This window comes from Geotrypetes seraphini, chromosome 8 (assembly GCF_902459505.1).
Source record: "Geotrypetes seraphini chromosome 8, aGeoSer1.1, whole genome shotgun sequence".
Taxonomy (NCBI): Eukaryota; Metazoa; Chordata; class Amphibia; order Gymnophiona; family Dermophiidae; genus Geotrypetes; species Geotrypetes seraphini.
Window position 1 is genome coordinate 104,327,102 of NC_047091.1, and position 26,323 is coordinate 104,353,424.

A 26,323-nucleotide genomic window follows, 5' to 3' on the forward strand; every position below is an offset into this window, starting at 1 on the left:
TGATCCTGTATAGTTCACTGATGCTTGGATGGAAGCTTCAGTGCACTCAGCCCAAAGATTTGATGAAATACACCTATTATGATTGTGAATGAATCCCATGGAGTGAAGGAGCTGGTTATCTGATCCCGCTCTATGCCTATTGGCACAACTTTTATATCTCGATATTCAGAGCTACGTGGAAGACGTTTGAGAAAGGAAGCAGAGAAGCCATGGGGCTAGATTCAGGATGGGTAACAAACAAACCATATTCACCGCTGAGCAGCTAGACACTTATCAGGTGAGTTGGAGATGCCCATGAATGCCCAGAATAGATGGGACAAAGGTGAGCCGTATGCTTCCCTGAATTTGAAAACAAACCGTTTTTGTTTTTGTAATCATTTGTATGGTTTTATTTATGTACATCTCTATTTATTTTTTTTTATTCCTTTCTGTCCTGAAAATATTTGTACATGCCTTGAAAAAACAGCATGAGGACAGATTTGGGATCTGAATGAGGTGGAGTACTGCAAGTTCATTATTTGGCAAACTGGAAATTTGTGTGGTAGACTGAGGAGTAACATCAGGAAATACTTTTTCATGGCCAGGGTGATGGATACCTGGATTACCCTTTCGGGCGGAGGTAGTGACAGGACAAATTTAAAAATGCACAGGATAGACACAGAGGATACAATAACATATAGATACAATAATCATTCTATATATTAGAAATGTGGAAGTCTGCATCAACGGAGATGGTCACCTCTGCACAAACAGCAACAAAGGAAAAAAGCAGAGCGTGCCTGGTCTTCAAAACCCTCTTTATTAGCAACCAATAATAAAATCCATGTGCAAAACAGTCTTGTCAATCATAAAAGCATGTGGCAAATCCATGAGTCCATGTTTTTGTACATGGATTTTATTACTGGTTGCTAATAAAGAGGGTTTTGAAGGCCAGGCACGCTCTTCTCTTTTCCTTATTAATTTTCAACGATCTATGAATATGTATTTCTAAGGATTTCTAAAGTTGTGTATGAATATTTTTTCTTTCAAAATTTTTCTATATCAATTTTTATATAAATCTCGTGACCTAACAAGTCACTATAAACTTCATGCCCATACACATGGAGGAAAAGCTTCAGGGCACAGTTCTGGATCAAATATCCTCAAACCATTCAGTGCCTCCTCATAGGCATAAAAACCTCTAAACAAGGCAACCCGAATAAATACAACTTAGCCTGGTCTGTTAAATCATGCTTTTCTTTCAAAAACAGAATTAAATCTTCCCAGTCAATAAAAAAAAAAAAAGATTCAATCTTTCAATCTTGGCTGTTGCTGTTGTCAAATCTCAGGCTCCACTTAGGGCTCCTTTTACTAAGCTGCGCGTGCTAGACGCTAACGCCTCCATTGAACTGGTATTAGTTTTTCCACGTAGCGCAGGGGTTAGCACGCTAAAAATGCTACCGCAGCATAGTAAAAGGAGCCCTTAGTGTTGTAAACTGTCGAAAAAAAACCACATTGATGATGACCAGCATTTCACTTTAAAAAAACTGCTTCAGAGCTGGATTCAGAAGGATTCCTTGCTAAAGGCATGAAATCAAATCAAGTTTTGCTCCTAGCTTTAAAACTTCCATAATGTTGACATACTTGATTGAAAACTGGTTTCATTTTTTACTACGGCATTTTAACCAGTTAAGCCAATATTCAGCAGTTAAAAGATATGACCTATTTTAACTGCTAAACATAGCCAGCTTGGCACTAAAGATCCATGCCCAACTGGCTGTGTTATGCAATATAGCAGAGAGAACTGGTTATCTCCTGCTGAATATATGTGGTTCGGTTCTAAAACCACTATTTAACCAGCCAGGCACCTTCCTGGCCAGTTAAATAGTTTTGAATAATGACCAGTATGTTACTATGAGGCCCTTTTACTATAGCCTAGCATACACCAACCGCTAAGAAGCTTTCTTGACATTTAGCGTCTGCTAAGGTTTAGTAAAAGGGCCCCTTTGTCACATGGCCAAAAAAACCTTGCAAGAATGCCGAGTACTAGAAAGTTGGTCCAAAATGTCTTCCCCTTCTCCCCAAGATATTTGATTTACAAAGACTTCCAAGAGAGAAAATACATGCAGGGTGCCAAGTTACAATAAAGACAGACCTAATGGTATGACCTATTGGCAAACACATTATTGAGAATTATTTATGCGCCAAGACTGGTCCAAAGAACCAGAAATTCAGCATCTGTAATACTGGCTCCTTTCTACATCTGTTGGCCACCTTGGAAACCTATCACCGATTTAGGGAACATCAGACATCCTCTAATATTTTTGCATCAGTTTAGGGACTTTTGATATATTAACAATTATTCCCTCTGCACAAGATTCTAAAGTGCAAAACTCTTCATAGCCTGAGAATTATATCCTGTTTTTCACATATATCTTCTCTTTAACATTCCAACTCTTAACATGGGATATCTGTGCACAAGCATGTTACATTTTCATGTCTTTATTGTTCTGTTTTTAACTTTCAGTAAAAATTAAAACTAGAAACCAGACCAGAATTATTCAGCAGTTTATCTGCTATTTAATAAAAACACACACAACAACTTTTGTTTCAATGACTTCTTTTACAGGACTGCACTTTTTTCACAAGGAAAGAAATTCTCAGGTAAGTGAGGCATTTCTGTATTACCTGGACAAGGTGCGCTGTGGGTAAGTCTATAAAGTAGATGCTAACATTTACACACACAAATGTTCAGATCTAGCATGCACACAAATATGTTCACATATATGTTTGGAAATATCAGATATGTGCCTAAGCGCTATTCTGTAAATAAGTGCATATCTACGATACTGCATATTTTACAGGGGGTAGCACGTGGGCAGAATATGAACATGGATGCACAATTCTATGCATAACTTAAGCACCTATTGCCAGAACTTAGGTGAACCTCGTATGGCTAACTTAAGTTCTCATGTCTAAGTGCATATGTGCTAAATAGCTGGTTACGCTAGTATTATATGAGGGAAAGTAGACACCTATTTCCCTCTCTATGCTTTAGCCTTTGGCATCTTTCCCTTCCCTCTCCTTTCCTTCTCTACCTCCCCATGGTCTGGCATCACTCTCTTCTTTCCCCGGTCTTCTTTCTCCATCACTCCTCCCCCCCCCCAGTTTTGCAGCTCTCTTCCTTACCTATCCCTCCCCCCAATTGGGTGCAGCGTTTCTCCCCCCCCCCCCCATGGGAACTTCTCTCTCAGGATGTTGCAGAGGGAAAGTACTAGATCAGCTCCCACGGTCCTGCCTTTCTCTTCAAGTTGATTGGATGCATGGGAGCAGAAAACAATTGCTCTGCTCTCTTCTTCAGCCCCTTCTAGTTCCCTACAGTCTGGCTAAGGTGAGAGGTTGAAGTAGTAAACAGCAAGGTTCCTGCTCACATTCCAATGTTTTGCAGGAATTTTGGGGTCAATCAGAGGTGTGCTTATGAACCTTTTGCAGGCCTTGTTCTCTTAACAAACTTTGCAGTTAAATTCTGTACTCTACTTGGGCACAGCTGTGCTTAGGTCCCATCCAATGTTCCCTCTAAGGATTGATGAGGTGTGTGCAAAAAAAAATATGCATGAGCGACAAGTTACATACTCCACAAATTTTATGAGCAGGCGCGGAGGACGAGTGCCCCTGAGATTGTGGGAGGGTTAAATACTCAAAACTTAGAAGAATAACAATTTACTTAAAGTTTTTGCTTCACCGGCTTTCTGGTATCTTTACGTACAGTGGTGTACCTAGCATATGTAACACCCAGGGCCCATCATTTTTTGGCACCCCCCCCCCCATCTGTACGAAAAACATGATTTTTAGTAACAAGCCACACGTCACACATAAGTACCTAGGAAAAGGCAGCATCTTACATATTGCAGTGAGCAGTACATCAATACACCCATTGTAAAACTAAACAAGCCAGACCAGCACAGATCAATCCTACACCGTCAATCCTAACAGAAAACCATGTCTTTCGAACACACAGAACACAAAAAACACCTTCGCCTAGTATGAAATATGTCATCACAAACTAACCCCTCCCCCTTTTACAAAACTGTAGTGTGGATTTTAGCTACGGTGGTAACAGCTCTGACGCTCATAGAATTCTGAGCATCAGAGCTGCTACCACCACGGCTGGCGCTAAAAAACGCTCCACAGTTTTGTAAAAGGGGGGATAAAATAGAAATACACAGACAAAGGTTACATTGAACCAGCAAGAAGCTGGACTCTGCATAAAATGCAACACCACAGAAACAGTGACATATGTCTCCTAAAGCAATAAATAAATAGAAACTTTTTGGGCTTGCGAGCTACTTTAAAATGACCAAGTCAAAATGATCTACCAACAATAAAATTAAAAAACACAAAGCACACTATACGCTGAGAAAATGTTAATTATCATTCCTATTGTGGGTTTTTTTCAAAGAGGTCAAGGCAGATGACTCTACGCATTGTCACCTCAGTAACAACCATACAAAAATAGACAAATATACCCCCCTTCCTTTTTATTAAACCACAATAGCAGTTTTTAGTGCAGGGAACTGCGCTAAATGCCCAGCACTGCTCTCGACGCTCATAGGCTCCCTGCGCTATAAAACACTATTGCGGTTTAGTAAAAGGGGGCCATAGTGCAAAATATAGACAGCATATATAAATTCAGACACATTTTGATCACTAAATTGAAAATAAAATCATTTTTCCTACCTTGTCTGGTGATTTCATGAGTCTCTGGTTGCATTTTCATCTTCTGACTGTGCATCCAATCTTTCTTCCCTTCTTTCAGCCTGTATGCTTCCTCTCCTCCAGACCTCATTCCCTCCCCTAACTTTTTCTTCCTCTCTCCCTGCCCTTTCTTTCTTTTTTCTCTATTGATGCCCCCTTTCTTTTTTTCTGTTTCCCTTCTGTCTCCCTACCTGCCCCCCTTTCTTTCTTTCTCCCTACCCTCCACAAAGCCACTGCTGCCACCATCGGAGGAAACAAGCTCCAGAGCCACCGCCGCGGCTGTCCCAAGTTCTCTCTGCTTCCCACCGTCGGACCACCCTCCCCCCCCTGTCCCCCCTTGGTACGCCACATTTCAGGCGGCGGTGCGGAGCAGCAGATGAAAAAAACAAGGCTCTGAGGAGGACGCGCAGGCACGGCATCGCCCAAGGAGAACGACAAGCGCCGGACTCGCGCCGTTTACGTCCCCTTTTGCGGTGCCGCGCCGGCGCTTGGCCTGAGCTGCCGCCGCCGCTTCCTCCAACCTCTGCCCACGCTCGATTCCAGTCGTGCCCACTGCGTATTTTAATGAGCGACATGAGAAAAATTGTGAGCGACGCCAATGAAAATAGTGAGCGATCGCTCATGCGCTCAGCTTAGAGGGAACATTGGTCCCATCTCTTTAATATGCCACAACAAGAGCCATGCAAGAAGGAAAAATGTCCAATAAATGCATGGCTTGCTCTAAAATAAAACCCAATCCTGTGTCAGTTTTCATGTGCTGGCCGAGACCCAAGACCATAAGTGCTGCAGGAATAAGACATGCATTATTTAGAGCTGACCCTGTAGAAATTTCCTAGTTATTGTTTCCCCCTCAAGTTCAATAAATGTCTGAATCATATTTCTGAAATAAGTTTGCTCTAATGATCTCGTGAATGATTTTACAGTTAAATTGCAGGGGCTCAAATTTCTATATTCTGATTGTTTTTAGTCTATCCTAGTTCAGTATACATGGAGGACCATTTTTGATATGACATCCAAATCTGAGTTTGGATGTTTTGCGGAAGATACACAAAAATCCTATACAAAAATGCCCATTTTCAAAACTGCAAAGCAGTTTGGTTTTTGTTTGTTTCAAAAATGGCCATTTTTGAGATGTATGTCTATCTTTTTGAACCATTTTTTGGGGAAAGAAAAAACACATCCAAAAGAAAAAAGCACAAAACAAGCCATTAGGATGTAGGAGGGGGGGTGGTGGTCAGCATTTTTAGTAGACTAGCCACACAGATATACCAGTAGAGCAGTGGGGTACCTCAAGGAACACTGCAGTGAATGTCACAGAAAAGGTCCCAGGTACACACCTCACCATAACCCTCTTATATTGTAGGGTGAGTCCTCCAAAACTCACCAAATACCTACTGTACCTAGCTGAACATCACACCAATAGCCCTTTTGCTTGCAGGTGTCACTTATATGATGGTCCAGTAAGTTTTGGGTAGGTTTTGGTGGGCTCACACCTTCCACCACAAGTGTAGTAGTTAGAGTGGGATATGGGCCTGGGTCCGCTTCTCTGCAGACCACTGCATTGATCACCAAGCTATTCCAGACACCTGCTTGCTGCTCTAATAGGACTGGCCTTAACATCTGCAGCTGGAATACAGGCAGATATGTACTGTTTCATTTACATCTTTTAGGGGGGTAGGAGGGGGGTCAGTGACCACTGAGGGGGTGTGGGGGGTCATGTTACATTACTCCAGTGGTCATCTGGTCAATTAGGGCACTTTTGGGGGGCACCTATTCATTGTTGAAACAGGTCTAGTCTCAAATATCCAAACTACGCCTGAATGTATTCTTAAACGTTTGATCATGACAGAAAAACGTCCAAATCATAAGCCCACCAGCACCGCACCTCTACCATGCCCCTTTGAGATTTAGATGAACTGCTGACGAATAGCATAGATATCTATTTAGAAAATAGTTTTCAAAAATAGTAAATTGGAAGGATTTGCCACATTTTGGGTCAGATTCTCTATAGGATGCCCGATCTCAGAAGCTGAAGGACATCCTATATAGAATCGGGGCTAAGACTGCCTAAAATAAAGTTTAAACAAAGTTTTTAAACAAAGTTTATTAGGATTTTATATACCGCCTATCAAGGTTATCTAAGCGGTTTTTACAATCAGGTACTCAAGCATTTTCCCTATCTGTCCCGGTGGGCTCACAATCTATCTAACGTACCTGGGGCTATGGAGGACTGAGTGACTTGCCCAGGGTCACAAGGAGCAGCGCGGGGTTTGAACCCACAACCCCAGGGTGCTGAGGCTGTAGATCCAACCACTGCACCACACACTCCTCCTATTATGAAACTGACATCCATGTTACAAACGCCAGTTAGAGAATCGGGTTACTGTATATGTGACCGCTAAGCTTATCGCAGCAAAGGATCTCCCTGCCATGAGAAGTTTAGCACCGCCAGTTACCCCCCCCCCCCCCACACGAATGGGCATTTCTGTAAGCCAGACTAGAAAAAGGCCTAGCAATGTTGTCTCTCAAAATTCAAGTGGCAGGCCTTTCATGCTTCCGAGCTTGAGGAGGAAAGCTATTTCTGGCATCTCATCTGTATGTGACCCAATGTTTGAAGGGGGTACTCAAGTTGCAACCACCATTGCACCAGCCTTTTCTGTCCTGGAATCTTAATATCATCTTGAAGGGCCTTTCTAAGTCTCCATATGAGCCTCTTCAAGAGGCAGTCCCTTCTGAATATGAAGGTGAAGACAGTATTTCTGGTGGCAATAGTCTCTGAGAGATGGATCTCAAAATTGTAGTCTCTTTCCTGCAGATAGCCCTTCCTTAGGATCACAGAGGCTGAGGTTTCACTGCCTATGGTACATTCATTTCTACCGAAAGTTAGGTCAACCTTTCACATCAACTAAGAGGTTTGTTTGCCCGCTTTTCATCCTACGGGTTTGACTAAGCAAGATAAGATATTGCAGAGGCTGGATGTGTGAAGAGTTTTATTCCACTACCTAGAAAGGGCCAATGATTCTTGGCTTTCTGACCATCTTTTGTTTTAAATGGTCAGTCAAGACAAGGCAGGCCAGCCTCCAAGGCTAGTATTGCCAGACGGATTTGCATGGCAATTTTGTCATTTTACATTGACTGTGGCATAGAGCCCCATATTTCTCTCAAAAATCATTTGACCAGAAATGTGGTGTCTTCATGAGCAGAGGCCACTACAGAGTGGATGTGGCAGCTCGAGAGGATGCCACTTTTGAGTCCTCTGTTTGGGTCCTCTGTTTTGTGGGCAGGCTCATCTGTCCCACCCTAGACAGCTGACGCTGGTACGTCATCTAATGTACAGACTTCTGTGCTTATGTAACAGAATGAAATATTAGGTTCTTACCTTGATAATCTTCTTTCTGTTAATATACATAGGAGTCTGACTTGTCCTACGGGTTTTGCAACTTGTCTTTTTTCTGCCTCAGATAACTCTATAGTCCGGAACTGGAGTTCTTCTGTCAGTTGGTTGCCCATGTAGGAATAAATTACTAATAAAGTACTTACCCCCTCTTTTACGAATGCATAGCATTGGTTTTAGCATTAGCAATGGCGGTAATTGCTCTGACGCTCATAGAATTCCTATGAGCATCAGAGCAGTTACCGCCACTGCCAGTGCTAAAACCCGCTCTATGCGTTCGTAAAAGAGGGGGTTAGTTTTTGAACTTTGGAGCTCTTTATGTGTTAGTGCTAGTTGCACATAGGAGGTTGGTTCATTGATACATCTATGTTGTAAATTCATGAGTTACAGAGCAGAACAGATTAGTATGATATCTCTGAGGAAGTTCCCCGTGCCCCTCCTTCTCTTTTTTGTTACAGTGGAGATTGATTGCTTTGGTACAAACTGAAGAGGGTACTATACTCCACTGGTGAAGGAGGAGGCGCTAAAAGATATGATTGATATCCTTCTGCAAACAGTTTGCGAGCACGGATTAATTACCTAATGTACAAACTTCTGTGTGTATTAACAGAAAGAAGATCATCCAGGTAAGAACTTAATCTTTCATAACAGCCAAAGTTTTTTTTTTTAATCATTTCAAAATATTACATCAAATCATCAAATCTGAATAGCAATATCATCCCTAATTGGTAGCTGTCAACATTTTCTGTTGGCTTAACCAATATCAGCAAAGGCCTATGGGAAACTGATATTAAACAGATCTGACCCTGGTAATGTTAGTGCAGACAATATCATAGCTAGAGTGAGTGGCACCCGGGGAAGTAGTGCCCCACCCCCACCCTCTTCTCTACCTTCCCACCACTTCTTCACCCCCCCCCCTCACCATGCATGCACACCCTTTCCCTTCCCTCTCTTTTATTTTCCTGGCATGAGAAGCATCACCAACTTGCTGCCCGCATCGTGTTGGCTTGTCCTCTGATATCACTTCCTAGATGCGGGACCCAGAATTGATGTCAGAGGGAGAGCTGACACTGATGAGGCAGCAAGTTTTTGATGCTGCTCACACCAGGAAAATTAAAGAGGTAGGAGTGGGGGGTTGGAGAGGAACATAGGTGCTGGTGCTCCAACCAAGATGGTATCCGGAGAATACCGCCCCCTCCTGCCCCCTCGTACTATGCCTTTGAGTACAGATAAACCTTAGGGCTCCTGGGAGTCTCAGAAAATTATCAATGCTTAAGATCAGAGTCCTGATAGAAGGCAGGGTGGATCCACAGTTTTCATAGATGTGCTAAGGTCCAGTGCTTAAGATAAAGAATAGCTCCATCTGCATGTTCTAAGACAGATAGATAGTGTCCATCAAGAACCATTATTTCAGATAAGCCAGGTGTCTCAGAAAGATACTGGAAAATAATAGAAACCCAAATCTATGAGGGACAGGCCTCACCCCTGGTTTCACTCTCTCCAGCCTTTTCACACCTCCTATACCCCTATCCATGAAGACACAGAAGCAGCATTCAGATAAAACCTCTTGCCTGCTTTTTCCAGGCCCTTCCTTCTTTATATCTTCAGCTTCTAAAAACACACACAAATCCCTGCCTCTCTCTAATATTCCCTCTTTTTCTTGCTCTGGATTCTGGCTTATTTCTCAGCCTCTTGCCTATTCAGAGACACAAAGAAAAACTTATTTATTTATTTTAAAAATTTATATACCATTTTAAACCAAAACGGTATACAAGACAGTTACATACATACAATTTTCAACAGACTGAAACAACTTTTAGATGCATGCTTTTACAAATAATAGCAGAAGGATTCAATTCTTTCTGGAAATCAGCTAACAAAAAATCAATTACTTAGAGAAATGCATTAACAAATAATTGTGTTTTTAATAACTTTCTAAATGCCCCTCTATCACTGCATTTCCAAACTTGCCCTACAAGAGAATTCCACAATTTTACTCCTGCACTGCCTTTTCTCTGTCATTCACAAGACACAGAAGCAGCTACATAATAGAATATCTTTCTGTACATTAGTAACCAAGCATATGTTTGATGTATCTTTCTTATGAGCATTGCATCTCTGTTATATTAAATTTATTTCTACACAATATATGTTATGCAATCACTTTTGGCTGTCATTGTCATTAATTTCACTTCCCGCTGAGCATCTCTGAGGGCACATCCTTACAAGCAATAGGTGTTCCAAAAATTAAGCTCACAAGAAAATAATATACAGTGTACAGAAATTCCTACTTAGATCACCATTTAGAACTGAAGCAAAAAAAAAAAAAAGTTGGAATTCAAGAATAGGAAAGGAGGAAAACAAATGTCCAGGAAACTTTACTAAATAAACAAAAAATGTCAGACTTTCCCCGTATCTATATATATATATATATATATTTTGTTGTTTTTTGTTTATTTATAACCTGCTTTTTACAGAGCGGTTCACAAAATAGAGCATACACAATAAAAACATAAATATACACTCAATACATATTTGACATCCAAACAAAAGCGACCAGCGCTCAGACCTTACATATCATCAATTCCCATATTTCATACTGCAAAATAAATGTCTCGTCAATAGCTTCTTAAAAACACCAAGGTCTCTGAACATACATAGGTACTCAGTTCCATTCCTGAGATCCCATACAAGAGAACATACTTCCACGTGATATATTCAATCTCAGACTCTTGATAGGAGGAACGAACAATTCAGCACGGTGGACAGAACGTAATTTTGGTAATGGGTCATAAGATTGAATAGCACCCATCAGACACACTGGTGCCAAACCATGGACACAAATAAATCATCACCAGCAGTTTGTAACGGATACGGTCTTCCAGTTTTAGCCAATATAACTTCACATAATATTCCGTCACACGTTCGGTCCTCTTCAAATGAAAAAATCATTCATACAACTGAATTTTGCACGACCTGCAAAGCACTTAACATAGTTGCAGGCAATCCCAAGAGAACAAGATTGCAATAATCAAGACAGGATAATACCATCGACTGCAAAATGATCTTAAAAATTCCATCCTGCAAATATAGCCTAAGTTTGCTCAAAGGGCGCAACCTGAAATAAACCTTTTGTATCAACATATGAACATGGCTTTTAAATGTCAATCTCGAGTCCATCACTATACCTAAATACTTTACTTCCTCTGAAAATCTAATAGGGTGTCTAATAGCTGAATGGAATCTGGGTTATCATAAACCTGTGCCTTCTGAAAACACCTTACTTTTGGTTTTTGAACATTCAATAGAAACCCTAAAATCCAGGAGGTACTTTAGTGGTCCATTATTACCCCAATTGTACTTCCTCTGGCTGTATGAACATCTTATTCTAAAAAAAAAAAAAAAAAAAAAACCACAAAAAAAAACCAAAACTCTGAAATTGTGATAATTCAAAGAAAACATATCTGATTGCTTAACCTTTACAAGAAAATTGAATGTTGCATTCTGTATTGCTTGGTAGACCGGTATAGTTCCTTACAGATGGGTATCATACCTCACTGCTACCAGCAGGTGGAGACTGAGATCAAACTTGTACAGTATATCAGTACAGCTTCCCTTCTACTGATCCAGTCTTCCTCAGTCTCCAGTAGCAGAGTGGTAGGCTAATTTTGGCTCCCCTCTTAGAACTGTTGGATTGGAAAAAAAAAAAAAATCCTGAGGTGTGCTGGTCTACAGGGCTACTTTCCCTGTAAAACTGCCTGTTTATTTTGTTTTTTTGCTCATCTAATTGGCACTTTTTCTTTCAGCTAGGGCATTTTCTGGCAAAATAAGCACTTTTAAAGGGCAAAAGTGCTCATTGTAATCCATACACAAGATAATCGGGGCTGGCCTGTGCAGGCCGGAGCAGTGGGGCAGCCTCGTCGGCAGCGGTTGCTGGTGGCCAGGGCACCCTGCTGATGGTGCCTCGCGAGTCGGCTTCAGATCGTGGGGAAGCCTGGACTTCCCCCGACGCCCACGCGGAAGGTTCCCCAGCCACCGACGGTCAGGGAGAAAGGATTCCCTTACCGCCGGTCTGGCTGGGGATTTCCTTTTTGCGTTGGTCAGTTCCTCAGCCTAAGCATCAGGAATGTCCCAGGCTTTTCAAACACGGTAGGCTGCAGGAACTCAGATTTATGACAGTTTCAGTCCATTTTCAGCGGGAACCTCCTCCTTCCTCTAAAATTACCTCAGGTTATCTTCCCCCTGTTCTGGAATACAGGGGCAAGGTATTGCAGGGTCCCCTGCTGGGGCAAGGAGTCCCTTGGGGCCGCCGGGGCCTGAATTATTGTTAGCACTTTGAAATTCTTATATGCTGGTGGCAGGAGATTCCGTGTCCACTCCAGAGGTCTCGGGGGGAGGAAGGAGAGGTTACCCTTGATGTCTTCCCCGGCGCGGCCCCACACAGAGGCGGTTTTCCCCCTCTACTCCTGTCTCATTACAACATCCGAGGATCTCTTGGGATGAGGATTTTTACCCAGAAGAGAAAGATGTTATTGATGAGGACCTGGACCCTTTGAGGAGACTTCCAGGATCCTCTTGGAGGTCAGATTCCACCCTCGAGGGGTTCAAGCACCCTCCAGCTGGCGAACATGTGTCTGTGGTGTGCATTTTTCAGTGGGACGAGCTTCATGAGTTAATTCTGCAGGTCTCCTCGGTTTTGCACTTTGAGGATACTATGTTGGAGCCCCCCCCTCATCACCCCCCCGTATGGTGGACCCTTTGCTTCAGTCTCCACCTGCTGGTAGCAATGAGGTATAATACTCATCCGTAAGGAACTATACCGGTCTACAAGCTAACAGAAAGAAAATTAGCAGGTAAGAACCTAATTTCTCCTTATATTTACAAGAAAACATAATAAATACTTTCATAATGGCCAAAGTCTATGTTGAGTGATACCTTACTAAGAAAGAAAGCATGGCTTAAGCCCTATGAAAATGCATCAAACTGTGTACACGTTTCTGCAAGATGGAGAAAAAAAATTGGCGATTTGGGCTTTTGATATAAAGCAGGACCATGCCTCTAGGTAACTGCACAGAGAGGCATCTGATTTTTCAGATCCAGTTGCACTTATGCAGAAAAGTTTCCTAAATCAGCCATGCCTCATGGGAGTCTGATTCATCTCAGAATTGACCCTAGAAGGGAATTTGTAACATGTCCACCATCTTTTCAGGGCCAGTGTTAAACCCTGCTGGGGCTCAGGGCAGAAATTTGGGAGAGGACCTGAAAGCCCATCATTAGGGTATATCGCTTTTAGCTTCAAACAGGCTTGGAGAATCTGTATCATGGGAGCCTAGGGCAAGCACCCTGTTTACACCCTCATAACACCAGCACTGCTCTTTTCAGTTTCATGAATTGTAAAGATATAAATGTATATTCTAAAACCCAACATTTAAATTTTTTTTTCTCCTTACACCTCTAGACTGTTTTACAGGTATCGTGACCTGGCACCTCAGCTTGTTCCACTCGATTACACAAGTAAACCAGATGTGAAGCTCCCCTATGAACTGATTGGCAGCATGCCAGAGTTAAAGGTACTCCACAACAAAATGCCATGCAGGACCAGGGAGGGTGCCAGCTGTCACTCTGAGCCTTCTCCTCTGAATAATAGATGTTGTGCTAATTGGAAGGCATCTGAAAGAAAGTTGAAGCTGTATGAAACAAGGGGGCATTGGAGGGGTCAGGGGGTTGGGCACAGAGCCTCACAGTCTTTCGCCTTCAGGGCAAAGATTAAAATCTAGTTCAAGCCCATAGGGGAGGAAAGGCATTAGAGAATGCTTTAATTAGCTTTGCACCTGTCTTGCGATGGAGCTGTATGTGTTTGAGAGGGAAGCTCGCACATTTGCTGTGTGTGCCATACTTTTTCTCTGGTCCATTTGTGTTTCTGTGAGGGAAGTTTGCACTGCTCCTGCCTTGAAAAAACAAAGCACAGTACGTAACTGTTGAGAATGTAAATATGAGAAAAGTCCTCCAAAACTGAAAAAATTCCCCTGATGAAATTCTTGTCCAAAACTAATATAGTACAGTACTCTTAGGAAGAGGAGGAGATAGTGGATGCTGCAGATAGGCAGACTGGGTTTGGCCTTTATCTGCCATCATGTTTCTGTGGTTTAACGTATTTCCCACTTATCAAGAGAACGGCTCCTGGCCGGTTATCTCTGCTGAATATTAGCACCAGCTATATTGTGAGACAGCTGCCAATTTTGAATGCTGACTGGCCAAGTTTAGCAGCCAAATCAGGCCTAAGTTTGAGTCAGCCAAAAATAGACTGGATATTTATTTATTTAACACATTTATATACTGCCTAAAATCTAAGCGGTTTCCGGTATCAAGCATTCATAAAAATTTCCATAAAGTACATAGACATAAAAACAACATCCATTATCTGCTTAACCATATATGGTGGCCATATACCTAAAGTAATGTGGGAACTTTTCATCCACATTACGTATAGGCACTAACAAACAGCTGTGTTTTTAACTTCTTGAAGTTTTAAGTTTATTTAAGATTTCATATACCGCCCAATCAGCCTTCTAGGCGGTGTACGATATCATAAAAACAGGTATTGACTAAAAAAACATATTTAGGAAAACAGCACATCATTAAAAACAATAATAGTTATTAAAAACAATTAAAAGCATAACCAAACAGGAACAAAAGGGAAAAGGGCTAGAACTACTATGATCAAGTAGAGAGAAAAGCATAGGGGAAAAAACAAAAGGAAGGGTGGCAAAAAATAAAATAAAACTATGTAGCCTCGAAAAAGACATTTAGGTCTCAACAGCGTAAAAGAAATGTTTTTAACTTCATCTTAAAATGGTGAAGAATTGATTCTTCCCGTAAATGAGCCGGAATATTATTCCAAAGAGATGGAGCGTTGACAGTCTCAAATGTCCAGGTAGATTATTCCACACCAGCAATGCAAAACGTTTTCGTTTTTATAATTACATAGTGCACTCCCATTTCCTTAACTGCTGTTAATCTCATACCCCCCCCCCCCCCTCCAATCTCAATGCCCTTCCAGGTCTATAGATCTCCCACAACGCACCAAAGCATGCTGAGGCCGATCTATATAAGACCTGGTGGACCATAATGAGAACTTTATACTATACCCTCTGTTTTATTGGCAACCAATGAAGTTGTTCCAAGGCAGGCGAGATGTGTGCTATCCTGGGCATGTCGGTAATCAGCCTGGCATTGAATATCTGGGCTCAGCACTGACTGCAGAAGTTAGCCTTCCTCCCACGGACTGAATATCAGTCTCGCGATGTTTTGAACTTGTACTACAGCAGGGGTGCCCACACTTTTTGGGCTTGCGAGCTTCTTTTAAAATGACCAAGTCAAAATGATCTACCAACAATAAAATTAAAAAAAAACACAACGCACACTGTACGCATAGAAAATGTTAATTATCATTCCTATTCCAGGGTTTTTCAAAGAGGTCAAAGCAGATGACTCTATGCACTATCACCTCAGTAACAACCATACAAAAATACCCCCTCCCTTTTTACTAAACCACGATAGCAGTTTTTAGAGCGCAGGGAGCTGCACTGAATGCCCAGCGCTGCTCTCGACGCTCATAGGCTCCCTGCGCTAAAAAACTCTATTGCGGTTTAGTAAAAGGGGACCTTAGTGTAAAATATAGACAGCAGATATAAATTCAGACACATTTTGATCACTAAATTTAAAATAAAATCATTTTTCCTACCTTGTCTGGTGATTTCATGAGTCTCTGGTTGCACTTTCTTCTTCTGACTGTGCATCCAATCTTTCTTCCCTTCTTTTAGCCTGTATGCTTCCTCTCCTCCAGACCTCGTTCCCTCCCCCAACTTTTCCTTCCTCTCTCCCTGCCCTTTCTTTCTCTCTGCCTCCCTTTCTTTTTTTTCTGTTTCTCTTCTTTCCTTCTGTCTCCCTGCCTGCCCTTTTTCTTTCTTTCTTCCTGCCCTCCCCCAAGCCACTGCCATTGCCATCGGGGACCAGGACTCAAACGCCACCAATAACAGGCCCCAAGCTCTCCCTGCTTCGGCCAACCAGCATTCCTCTCCCCGACGTCAATTCTGCCGTCGGGAAGAGGAAGGCTGATCAGCCCAAGATCGTGATCAACCTATTGGGGGAAATGCTGCCGGGTCCTGCCTTCACGGAAACAGAAAGTAGGCAGGACCCGGCAGGAAGAAGAACAAATGCTTCACTAACCTGTCTCTTGCATTAGCCCGTAGCGAACTCTTGCTTCAGGGCTCTCAACATGTGCGTGCCGGCTTCCCTTCTTTCCCCCCCCCCCCCCCCCCGGACATAACTTCCGGTTTCGGAGGGAAGAGAAGGGAAGCCGGCACGCACAAGTTAGAGTCACGGAGCATAAGTTCGCTACGGGCTGAAATCTCCAAACCGGTTTTTTTTTTGGTTTTTTTTTTATGTTCAGCAGCGGCGGCAGCAGCAGATGACAGCTGGGTGGACCGCCCAGCTAAAAGGCCCTAGAGAGAACACTGGAGAGGAAGGCTGATCGGCCCAGTAGATCAGGACGGCAATACGAGTCTATCACGGAGCCCAGGATGGGCTCCGCGATCGACTCGCGTTGCCTTCCTGAGCTACTGGTCGATCGCGATCGACGTGTTGGGCACCCCTGTACTACAGGCTTGAAAATGCATCCACATGTTAAATGGCTTCCATATTAAGAAATATACAGTAACTACAGGATATCAGGCGAGTTAGCTTACTTTTGACAAAAATTTGTGTTATTGTGTTATGACTTTTCAGGGCAATGTACCTGTTCTGTGGGTCTGCTGCTGCTTCCTGTCCTGAGGTATATGGATGGGACTGTCTGGGTGTGTGAGGAAAACGTACACTACTCTTTTCTATGCTGTGGTGTGACAATGCGTCTGTGTATACACAGTCAATCAAACATGAGGAAAAAATCTCATAGCAATACTTTGAATTGTGGAAAAACCTCAGACACCCACACAGTGTCCATAAAAACAGTATAATCACTCAATGGACTTAGTCATTGGGTTGAGATTAATCATAGGAAACCTCCCCCCCACACACACACACACCATTTTACACAAATTAAAGCACCTCTGGTGACAGAGAAGATAATTATTCTTATACAACACATGGTATTTGATATCCACTTGAAATACGCTTTTGTGTGAAGAATCCACTAGATAAGAAGAACCTATCTGAAAAATTGATCCCAATGGTATCTGTTTCACCTAAGGCTTCTTTAGGGGATCCTTTGTAATATGATGTCAGTTGTGATTAGTTGTCCACAAAACAGTGAGAAAAAAGGAAGAAAAACCCTCAGCAGAGTATGCTGCCTCAATCATGGTAGAGTGGCTCCCATTTTTTGTGTTAAGTGTGTCTGTGTATGCATGAAGGAAGCTTTCATGGCTGCTGCCTGTGCTTAGGGTTACCAGATTTTACTCCTGTAAAATCTGGACCCATGGCCCCGCCCCTATGCCCACCCAGTTCTACCTAGCCCCGCCTCCCAACCCATTCTCATGCTCTGAGCCACTTTGGGAGGGCATCTGCGCATGCTTGCATGTGACATCACCGCGTTGCAACATGCGCATGTGCAGGTGCCATTCCGAAGCGGTCCCGAGCTAGAAGCTTTTCAAAACCCAGACAAAGTGCCAGGTTTTGAAAAGCCATCCTGACGCCCGGACCTGTCCTCTGAAAAGAGGACATGTCCGGGTAAATCCGGACGTCTGGTAACCCTGCCTGTGATGTACCTAACCTGTAGTGTGTGTGTGAGCGATGCTTGCATTGCTGTGCTGTATGTCTGTGTCTGAGGGAAGTTTGAATTACTGCTTCCTGTTGTGTGGTGCATGTGTGTGCATAGGTGCATGAAGGAAGTTTGCACTGCTGTGGCTGCTGCCCCTTGTGCTGTCCCTGTCCTGTAGTGTATATGAGGGATGTTTGTATATCTGCTGCCTGTGCTGCAGAAAGAGTAATGACTTTGTTATATTTGTCATTTGCAGCATTTGCAGAATTTCTTTAACTTTTCTCCTGCAGGACAACCCATTCCGTCAGAGGATAGCAGAGGTCTTCTCAGAAGATGGGGAAGGCAATATGACACTGGATGATTTCTTGGACATGTTTTCAGTAATGAGTGAAATGGCACCGAAAGATCTCAAAGCGTATTATGCCTTTAAAATTTATGGTGAGTGGAAGATTTATACTGAAATACCAATCTCTTGGCTTTAGTTATGAGCATCTGATGGAAGCACCTTGCATTTCACAAACAGGATCCTTAAAAGATAAGCCCGTAGTCACCTGCAGGGTACAGTGTCTGACTGCTAACTTTTTTTTCTTTAGCATACCTGAACTGCCAGGGAGGGGTATACATATACAAATAGTCATTTTATTTCTTTATTTCACCTGGTTGGTTTGCTTCTGGTGCTGTCAGGCATGCTAAAAGTTTGTTTGTTTGTTTTTGTTATATCAAGAAACAATTAACATCCAAAAAAATCTCGTTATAGAAATTGTGGAGTCCAATAAACAGAATATTGAAATAAATCAAAAATATTAAGGATGAAGACAAAGAATAAAAGGGCTGGCATTGCTGCTGTCCTCCTCTCAGGTTCACTACCCACCTTCCCATTCTGCGAGTCCAGCACCTCTTTCTAGCAAATATTTCTTTGCCAGCACCTCTCCCTCAGCACCCTGGTCCAGCAATCTTATTCTTCACCAGCAGCAGCAGTGGTAACATGTTGCCCGAGTCGAGCCGGTTCCTTCTCTCTGCAGCGTCCCACCCCTCTGACGTACCTTCTTGTTTAGGTGCAGGTGGAACGCTGCAGAGGGAAGAAGCCGGCTTGACTTGTACAGTGTGCTACCACTGTTGTTGCCAGTAAAGAATAGGTTTGCTGGTCCAGAGGTGCTGAGGGAGGCCGAGGAAGAGACGCTAGGCTCAAGGCAAGAGGTGGGGGAAGAGGCTCTGGATCTACAGTAGAAGGGAAGGGGAAAGAACCGCTGGCTTAATCTATAAGGCCAGTGATGTCACTGGCCCAGGCATTTGGTGCCTCTTTTCACCAGTGCCCTGGACCAGAGCCTCACCTGGTCTCAAGTCATTTCTATACCATGAACTTTTACTGTTATACATAACTATTAAAGACTCTTCAAATCTCCGACTGGACTTCTCTTTTTTGGACCTCACTCTTTGGTTGATCTTGATTTGTCCTTGCCATTTTCAGGACACAGACTGCTTGGCACTGGCCTTGTTCTCTACCGACTGAAGCTGTCATCAAAGCTCCACTCCAGCCCATTCAAATCTGTCTTTTATGTAAAGTGAGCCGATACTGGGTTACCCTAGTATCCTACAGCAGAATCTGGGCAGGCTGATACTGTTGCAGAACTAGCTCCCACCGCCTGACCTGCTGTGTCCCTGACTTATATCTTTGTTCTTGTATGAATGGTTTCTTTTCTGTCTAAATTTACTGGTGTTCGGTTCCCTTTATTATTGTACTTTTACTCTGTACACTGCTTAGATCCATTTCGCTGGTATATGAGACATAAAAAGCTTTAATAAACAAACATGTCCTTGGGCTGTCTACTGCCAGAATTGTCCTTTAGCACATGCTAAAACAACAGAGGCTGCCTGCAGCATTTTGGATAGGACCTGCTGCAACAAAGGGTGTCTTTGCCTTTTCTTCTACACGACAGCACATCCACAATGGCAGGCAGAGTTAGAGGAGGAGGTGAGGAGATAACTAGACAGGAGTGGTTTTCTCTTATAGACTTCCTTGCAAAGGAAGAGGAGCAAGAGGTTTTGCAATCTTGGAGGGGGTTAAAAAGATAAAAATGTTGAACACTGCTCTTATCATGACAGATTTTAATAACGACAATTATATCTGTAAATCGGATCTGGAGAAGACCCTAAACAAGCTGACCCGCCATGAGCTGACCCCAGAAGAGGTGGGTCTGGTTTGTGAAAAGGTGATTGACGAGGCAGACCTGGACAATGATGGCAAACTCTCACTGGATGACTTCCAACACATGATCATTCGTGCTCCTGATTTCCTGAGGTGAGCACTGCCTTCCCCTTCCCCAAGTGACTTAGCCCTTGCTTCTGTTTTCTTTGACTGTTGTAATAACTTGCATTTCTTATGAAACAAACAGAATTATCCTGAAACCTCAAATACAAGTGTCTCATCTTTGGGTAAGTCAGGCCTCACAACTTGCAAAAAATCCAGTTAACTCCAGTCAGAATTAGAAAATGACCCAGGGACACATTTTCCCCATCCCCATGGGAACTCAATTTCCTGTCCCTCCCCCTGTCCCATTCCTGCAAGCTTTAACCTCATCTGCACAAGCCTCAAACACTTTAAAATCATAAGTGTTTGAGGCTTCTGCTGTTAAGGCAGAGCTAACGGGGACATTGAGTTCCTACGGGGACAAATTTGTCCCTGTGTCATTCTCTAAGGATGGCTGCTAGAAATACCTTTTGGGTTTCAAGTTCCTTATCTAGCAAATGTGTGCATTGTTTTTGTTACAGGAAGGATGCTGGAAGTCTACAAAACCACTGGGTCAACCAAGAAGCACATCAATTCTGTTTTTCAATCAGGGTGTAGCATTTCACCCTACCTTCTCTTCAGGAGCCCTATTTCCGATACTTTCATTGCATTAACTCGCATTCATTAAAACTACAGCATTTAGACATTGGTTTTGAAAACAGCAGTGGCATACCTAGGGTATGTGGCACCCGGGGCCCATCATTTTTTGACAACCCCCCCCCCCATGTAAAAAAATATTTTTTGTAATGACCATGAAACGGAATAAACGGTCAGAATAGAAACAGGCAGTGAAAATTTTCTTATATTCCAAACATAACATAACATAACATAAATTATGTCTGAATTGTCATGACATCAGAAGTACATATGGAGTAGTTGCAGGTGATGCTTGGGACAGTTCTGATTGTGTTAGTTCGGTTTTATGTGTTTTTTGAATAGAAGGGTTTTTATTTCTTTTTCAAGGTTTTGCAGTCTGTGGTCGATGTCAATTGGTTGTAGAGTTGGGGGTCGAGTGTTGCAGCTCAAATGGCTAGGAGGTTGTCGAACAGTTTTTTTCTTTTGACGTTTTTGGTTGGAGGGTGTGTGAATGGTGCGTGAGTTCTCCTATGTCTGTTTGAAGTGGATTGAATTATTTAGCTGAAGAAATTAGTTACCCCCTCATCCCACACACATTAATTCTCTTCCATTTTTGTTCCCATTATAAAAAACACTGATAAGTTCCCAGAAAAAAAAATACATTAAAATAAGAAGTGAAAACAAAGGCCCCTACAGATGAGAACATAACATAAGAATAGCCTAACTGGGTCAGACCAATGGTCCATCATGCCCAGTAGCCCATTCTCATGGTAGCCAATCCAGGACACTAATACCTGGTCAAAACCCAAAGAGTAGCAACATTCCATGCTACCGATCCAGGGCAAGCAGACACTTCCCCCATGTCTTAATAACAGATTATGGACTTTTCCTCCAGGAATTTGTCCAAATCTTTCTTAAAACCAGCTACACTATCTGCTTTTACCATAACTTCTGGCCACTTCATTTTTAAGTTTAGATCTTTCCTTTCAAACAGAGACCTTGCTAGATGTCAAATACAGCACAAGGTAACTTCACATGGACTTAGCTGTGCAGGAAATGTGAATCTCCTCATACACCCACCATATAGTGCAAAAATGTGCAAAGGTCTGTTTTTTTCTTTCGATCACTACATAGCCTAATGCCACACAAGCAACGCTGTTACAAACATATTCTGTAGGTCAATGCTAAGGATAACAAAGTTTCCTTCCTGGGACCAGAAGGAGATACTGATAAACCACTGGAAGAGATCCCAAAACAACACCCAAAGACCCACTCAGTGTGTGAACCAGTTGAGTGGAGTGGACTAACTGGGGGGTGGAAATGGGCCCGGAGTTTGCTCAGCAGAATTTCCCAGACCACCTCTTCCTCTCAACACATTGACATGCTGCCACCACCACCACTAGGAACACCTCACTGGGTAGGCCAGCAATGCTTTTATAAAACACATTATTATATTTTCTTATAAAGCACATATTTTAACTGAACTCTCTGACATCCTCAGCCTTGCCATTCACAAAAATAGATGGAAGAAAAGTTCCCATTTCCTGCTGTCTCATGTCCCCGGCCTATACATATTTTTTTTCTGCAGACCCTTCAAAAGTCTGACCAAATCCTCGTTTCACTTGCATTATAAAGTACTGAGGATGCCATCTCTCCCCAATCCCAGGTCCTAAAGTCTAAGACAGTAGCGCAAACTAATGCTGCCAGATTCAGGAAAAAAAATTTCGATTCGATTCAGCCTATTGAATTGGTTTTTCAATTCGATTTTCCTGCCCAGTTGGGTGATTTTTTTCAAAACTCCTGGTGGGTTTTATAGCTTTTTCACCCCCTTTGGCTTCTCCTAACCACACTGGCGCTGTGGTGTAAATAAAATAAAGAAACAAAAAGGACTTTTCCTCTTTCTGTTAAATCCTAGCTCACGTTTGCAGTCCAACACCAGCTCTGGCAGGATACACATTTCAAATCTGACATATTATAATCACAAAACAGAAAATAAAATTAATTTTTCTACCTTTTGTTGTCTGGTTATATTTCAAATCTTGTTGGTCCAAAGCTTTGGTTTTCCTCTGATAACTTGCTTGCCAGGGTCTCCTTCTTTCTTCTTGCTAACCATCCATCTGCCAACTCTGTCCTGCCTTTCCATTTCCCTTCCCTCCCCAGGAAGTCTGGTATCTTTCCTTTTTTACATCTCCCTCCACAGATCCACCTTTTCTTAACTACCCTTTCATCCGGCATCTCTCCCTCCTTCCCCACCACCCCAGAGTCCACCATCTCTCCCTTTCTTTTCCCAATTACCCTCCTATCCAGTATCTCTATCCCTCCTCCACACCATCCCTTGTGTCCAATTTCTCTCCCTTTCTGTTCTTTCCCTCCCTAAATCCTATGGTCCATCATCTCTCTCCCTCTCCTCTATTTTCAGACCCATTATTTCTTCCTCCCCCCCCCAAAGTTTGGCATATGCACGTCTCTTTGAACACCCCCTTCCCTCCGTGTACTTCTAAACCAGGGTCCCCCCCAAAGGCCTGTCCCCCCTTAAAGGTCTGCCTCTCCCCCCTTGAAGGCCTGCACCCCCCTTGAAGGCCTGTCCCACCCCCTTGTAGGCCTGTCCCCCCCTTGAAGGCCTGTCCCTCCCCCTTGTAGGCCTGTCCCCCCCCTTGAAGGCCTGCCTGTCCCCCCCTTGAAGGTCTGCACCCCCCCGAAAGCCTGCACCCCCCTTGAAGGCCTGTCCCACCCCCTTGTAGGCTTATCCCCCCCTTGTAGGCCTGTCCCCCCCTTGAAGGCCTGCCTGCCTGTCCCGCCCTTGAAGGCCTGCCTGCCTGTCCCCCCTTGAAGGCCTGTCCCCCCCCTTGAAGGCCTGCCTCCCCCCTTGAAGGCCTGCCTGCCCCCCCTTGAAGGCCTGCCGGCCTGCCTGTCACCCCCCTCCCCCTTGAAAGCCTGCCTGACTGCCCGCCCGCCCCACCCCGAAGGACCGCTCGCCCCCCTGGCCTCCCCGCACCACCTATGAAGCAGCACTACCTATGCTCCCGGCCTTGCCGTTCAGTCCCCCCACCACCACCCCCGAAGGACCGCTCGCCCCAATGACCTTCCTGCACCACCTATGAAGCAGCCGCAGAAGGATCGTGACGTCAGCTATTCCTGCGCCGCGGTCCTGCCCCTCCTCTGACGTCAGAGGAGGGGCGGGACCGCGGCGCAGGAAGCAGCGCCCAAGCAGTTCAGGGATAGCTGACGTCGCGATCCTGCTGCGGACTGCTTCACAGGTGGTGCAGGAAGGTCAGTGGGGCGAGCGGTCCTTCGGGGGTGGGGGGGACTGAATGGCAAGGCCGGGAGCACCCCCTCAGGGCTGGCACCCGGGGCGAACTGCCCCTCCCGCCCCCCCCTTGGTACGCCACTGGAAAACAGTATGAATGTTTATTTCTCCTTGGGAATGAAACCAGTTTCATCTTTTTGGGCATCTTATGTCAAGCATGGGAGGAAGAGGAGGTGGGGGTAGGTCATGTGATGCTGATCCCTATTAGAAATCTAGGGGGCGGGGAGGAGGATAAAAACTGACACAGAAAGGAATAGAGCAGAAGCAGATCAAGGACCACATCTTTTAAAACAAACAAACAAAAAAAGTAAAGTCAAAACAAAAAGCAACCAAAACAACAAAGTCAAAATACAAAAAAGAAAGCACAGGAAGATGAAAACACAAAGCGATAGCAGCAAAGAACAAGGGATGCAAGCCAGATAGTGTTGCTGTATAAATACTTTCCATTGCATTCAGTGGGGCACATTATGCACATTATCTGTAAATATGTACTTTTGAAGCACTCTGATATGTTTGTTAGGGTTAATCTGGGGATGCCTCAGCTATAGCCAAGAGGCAAAGATAGGCAATGTAATGCACTTTGGGAAGCTTGACGTGGAGGCTAAGATAGGGTTTAAATGTGCAGTTCACTCAAGGAGAAATAAGCTTTCTAGGGAAGGGAGACAACATCCCCACATGGCTTTTAGATTAAAAAGTATGCTGTTATGCTTCAGTGGATGTGGAAGAGCTGGTTGCATATTATGGGTAAAACTGTCAATGTTGACAAACCCTAGTGCGAAAATGTGGGATTGCACCTTAGTGTTTCAAGCAGGTAAACTACAATTTTGGCTTGGTGAATGTATTCATCAAACCATGTCTTACTGTTCTTTTTGAAAATTAGCCAAGTCTTCTCTGTTTGACTAATTTATTACTTAACATGGTATTCTTAAGATTGTAACCATATTTTTAACTTTTTATTGTATGATTTTATTTTTATGGTATGAATGTATTTCGCTGACTGTCCAGTTTCTCTGGACAGTGTAAACTGCCTAGAACTTCTGGTAATGGCAGTATAAAAGAATAAAATTATTATTATTATTTAGAGAAACTGCTGGGGGCTTATCATTACTATAAAGAATAGCCAGCGACATTGGGAAAATGTCTTTGTAATAAATGAAAAATGCAGATCCTTCCTCCCCCCCTTCCATCATCAAAGTTCATGGTCCTAAATCTTCATAATGCTGGTTTGGCTTGAGCCAGAAACCACCAAAAGGCAGTTTTTACTGAATTTTCAGCTATTTTCTTGTTTTTTAAAAAAATCATGAGCCTTCAACATGCCCTAGACAACAGAGATTCAATACTCAAGCCTGACACTACAGAAAGTTTGAATATCTGGTCTTGGTTCCCAGCACAGGTTTATTTTTTTCAGACTACAGTTGGCAGCACCGTACAAAAACAGTATTTATTATGAGAATTATCAAAGTGAGTTCCTTTCCACTGCTATTCAACACTATGATCTGGACAGCTCCTGTGACCACACTGAAATTAACATTTTAGTATTTTTGAAATCTTTGAATATTAGCAAGGGAATTGTTATATTAGAGATGCTTTACTTGAAATTAATACATTCTCTCGTTTCTCTTTTTTTGCTCCTAATAGCACCTTCCATATCCGAATCTGAACTCATCTTGCTTAATTTAGCCTCAATTCTCATCTTTGCTGAGGAAGGGTGATGGATTTTTCAAGCTAGACTGCAGGCTGGGGAACATTCATCAGAAATGTAAATGTTACATCCTCCATGCGAAGATTTTTAGGTCAGCATCATAAAAAGCATCAGAACCTGCAAAGGATGTGAATTGTTCTCTTTGCAAATGAGTCATGATTTAATACCATTTTTACCGTAAATTCCTTTTCTCCAATTCCCCTGCCCCCCCCAAACCTGAAATTCATAGAAAGAAGAGCCTTAACAAACTTTGTATTACCATTCATTAAATATTTAAAATTAGTCTCTTAAATTTCCACTTTTTAAAAAAAGTTTTTGATCAACCATTTCTGCCACATTTTGACTCACTCTGTACCAAAGATTCAGAATTTAGTCCCACAGCTAGGGAATTATCCTAGCTTAGTCTTCACTTCAAAAGAGGATAAACTTATCTGATCCATTTACTTTAGTAGATCCAAGGATAGAAAGGTAAATTGTTAATGCATTTTCTAGTCAACATGGCTGGAAACAAGCTTTCATGATTAATAATGTAATGATTGTGATTACACACAACAAGAGCAAAAAGAAGA

The 26,323-nt window shown here is 43.0% G+C and overlaps 1 protein-coding gene across 1 annotated transcript; it reads left to right on the top strand.

The window, feature by feature from the left end:
• The first annotated feature begins 226 nt into the window (after nt 1-226).
• CIB3 (calcium and integrin binding family member 3) lies at nt 227-26,243 on the top strand. The gene is made up of 6 exons (XM_033955976.1): nt 227-277; nt 2,609-2,643; nt 13,587-13,698; nt 18,173-18,320; nt 19,986-20,181; nt 25,691-26,243. Exons 1-6 carry the CDS (start codon nt 227-229, stop codon nt 25,710-25,712), a joined length of 564 nt encoding a protein of 187 aa, XP_033811867.1. The 3' UTR covers nt 25,713-26,243.
• Nucleotides 26,244-26,323: the final 80 nt, after the last annotated feature.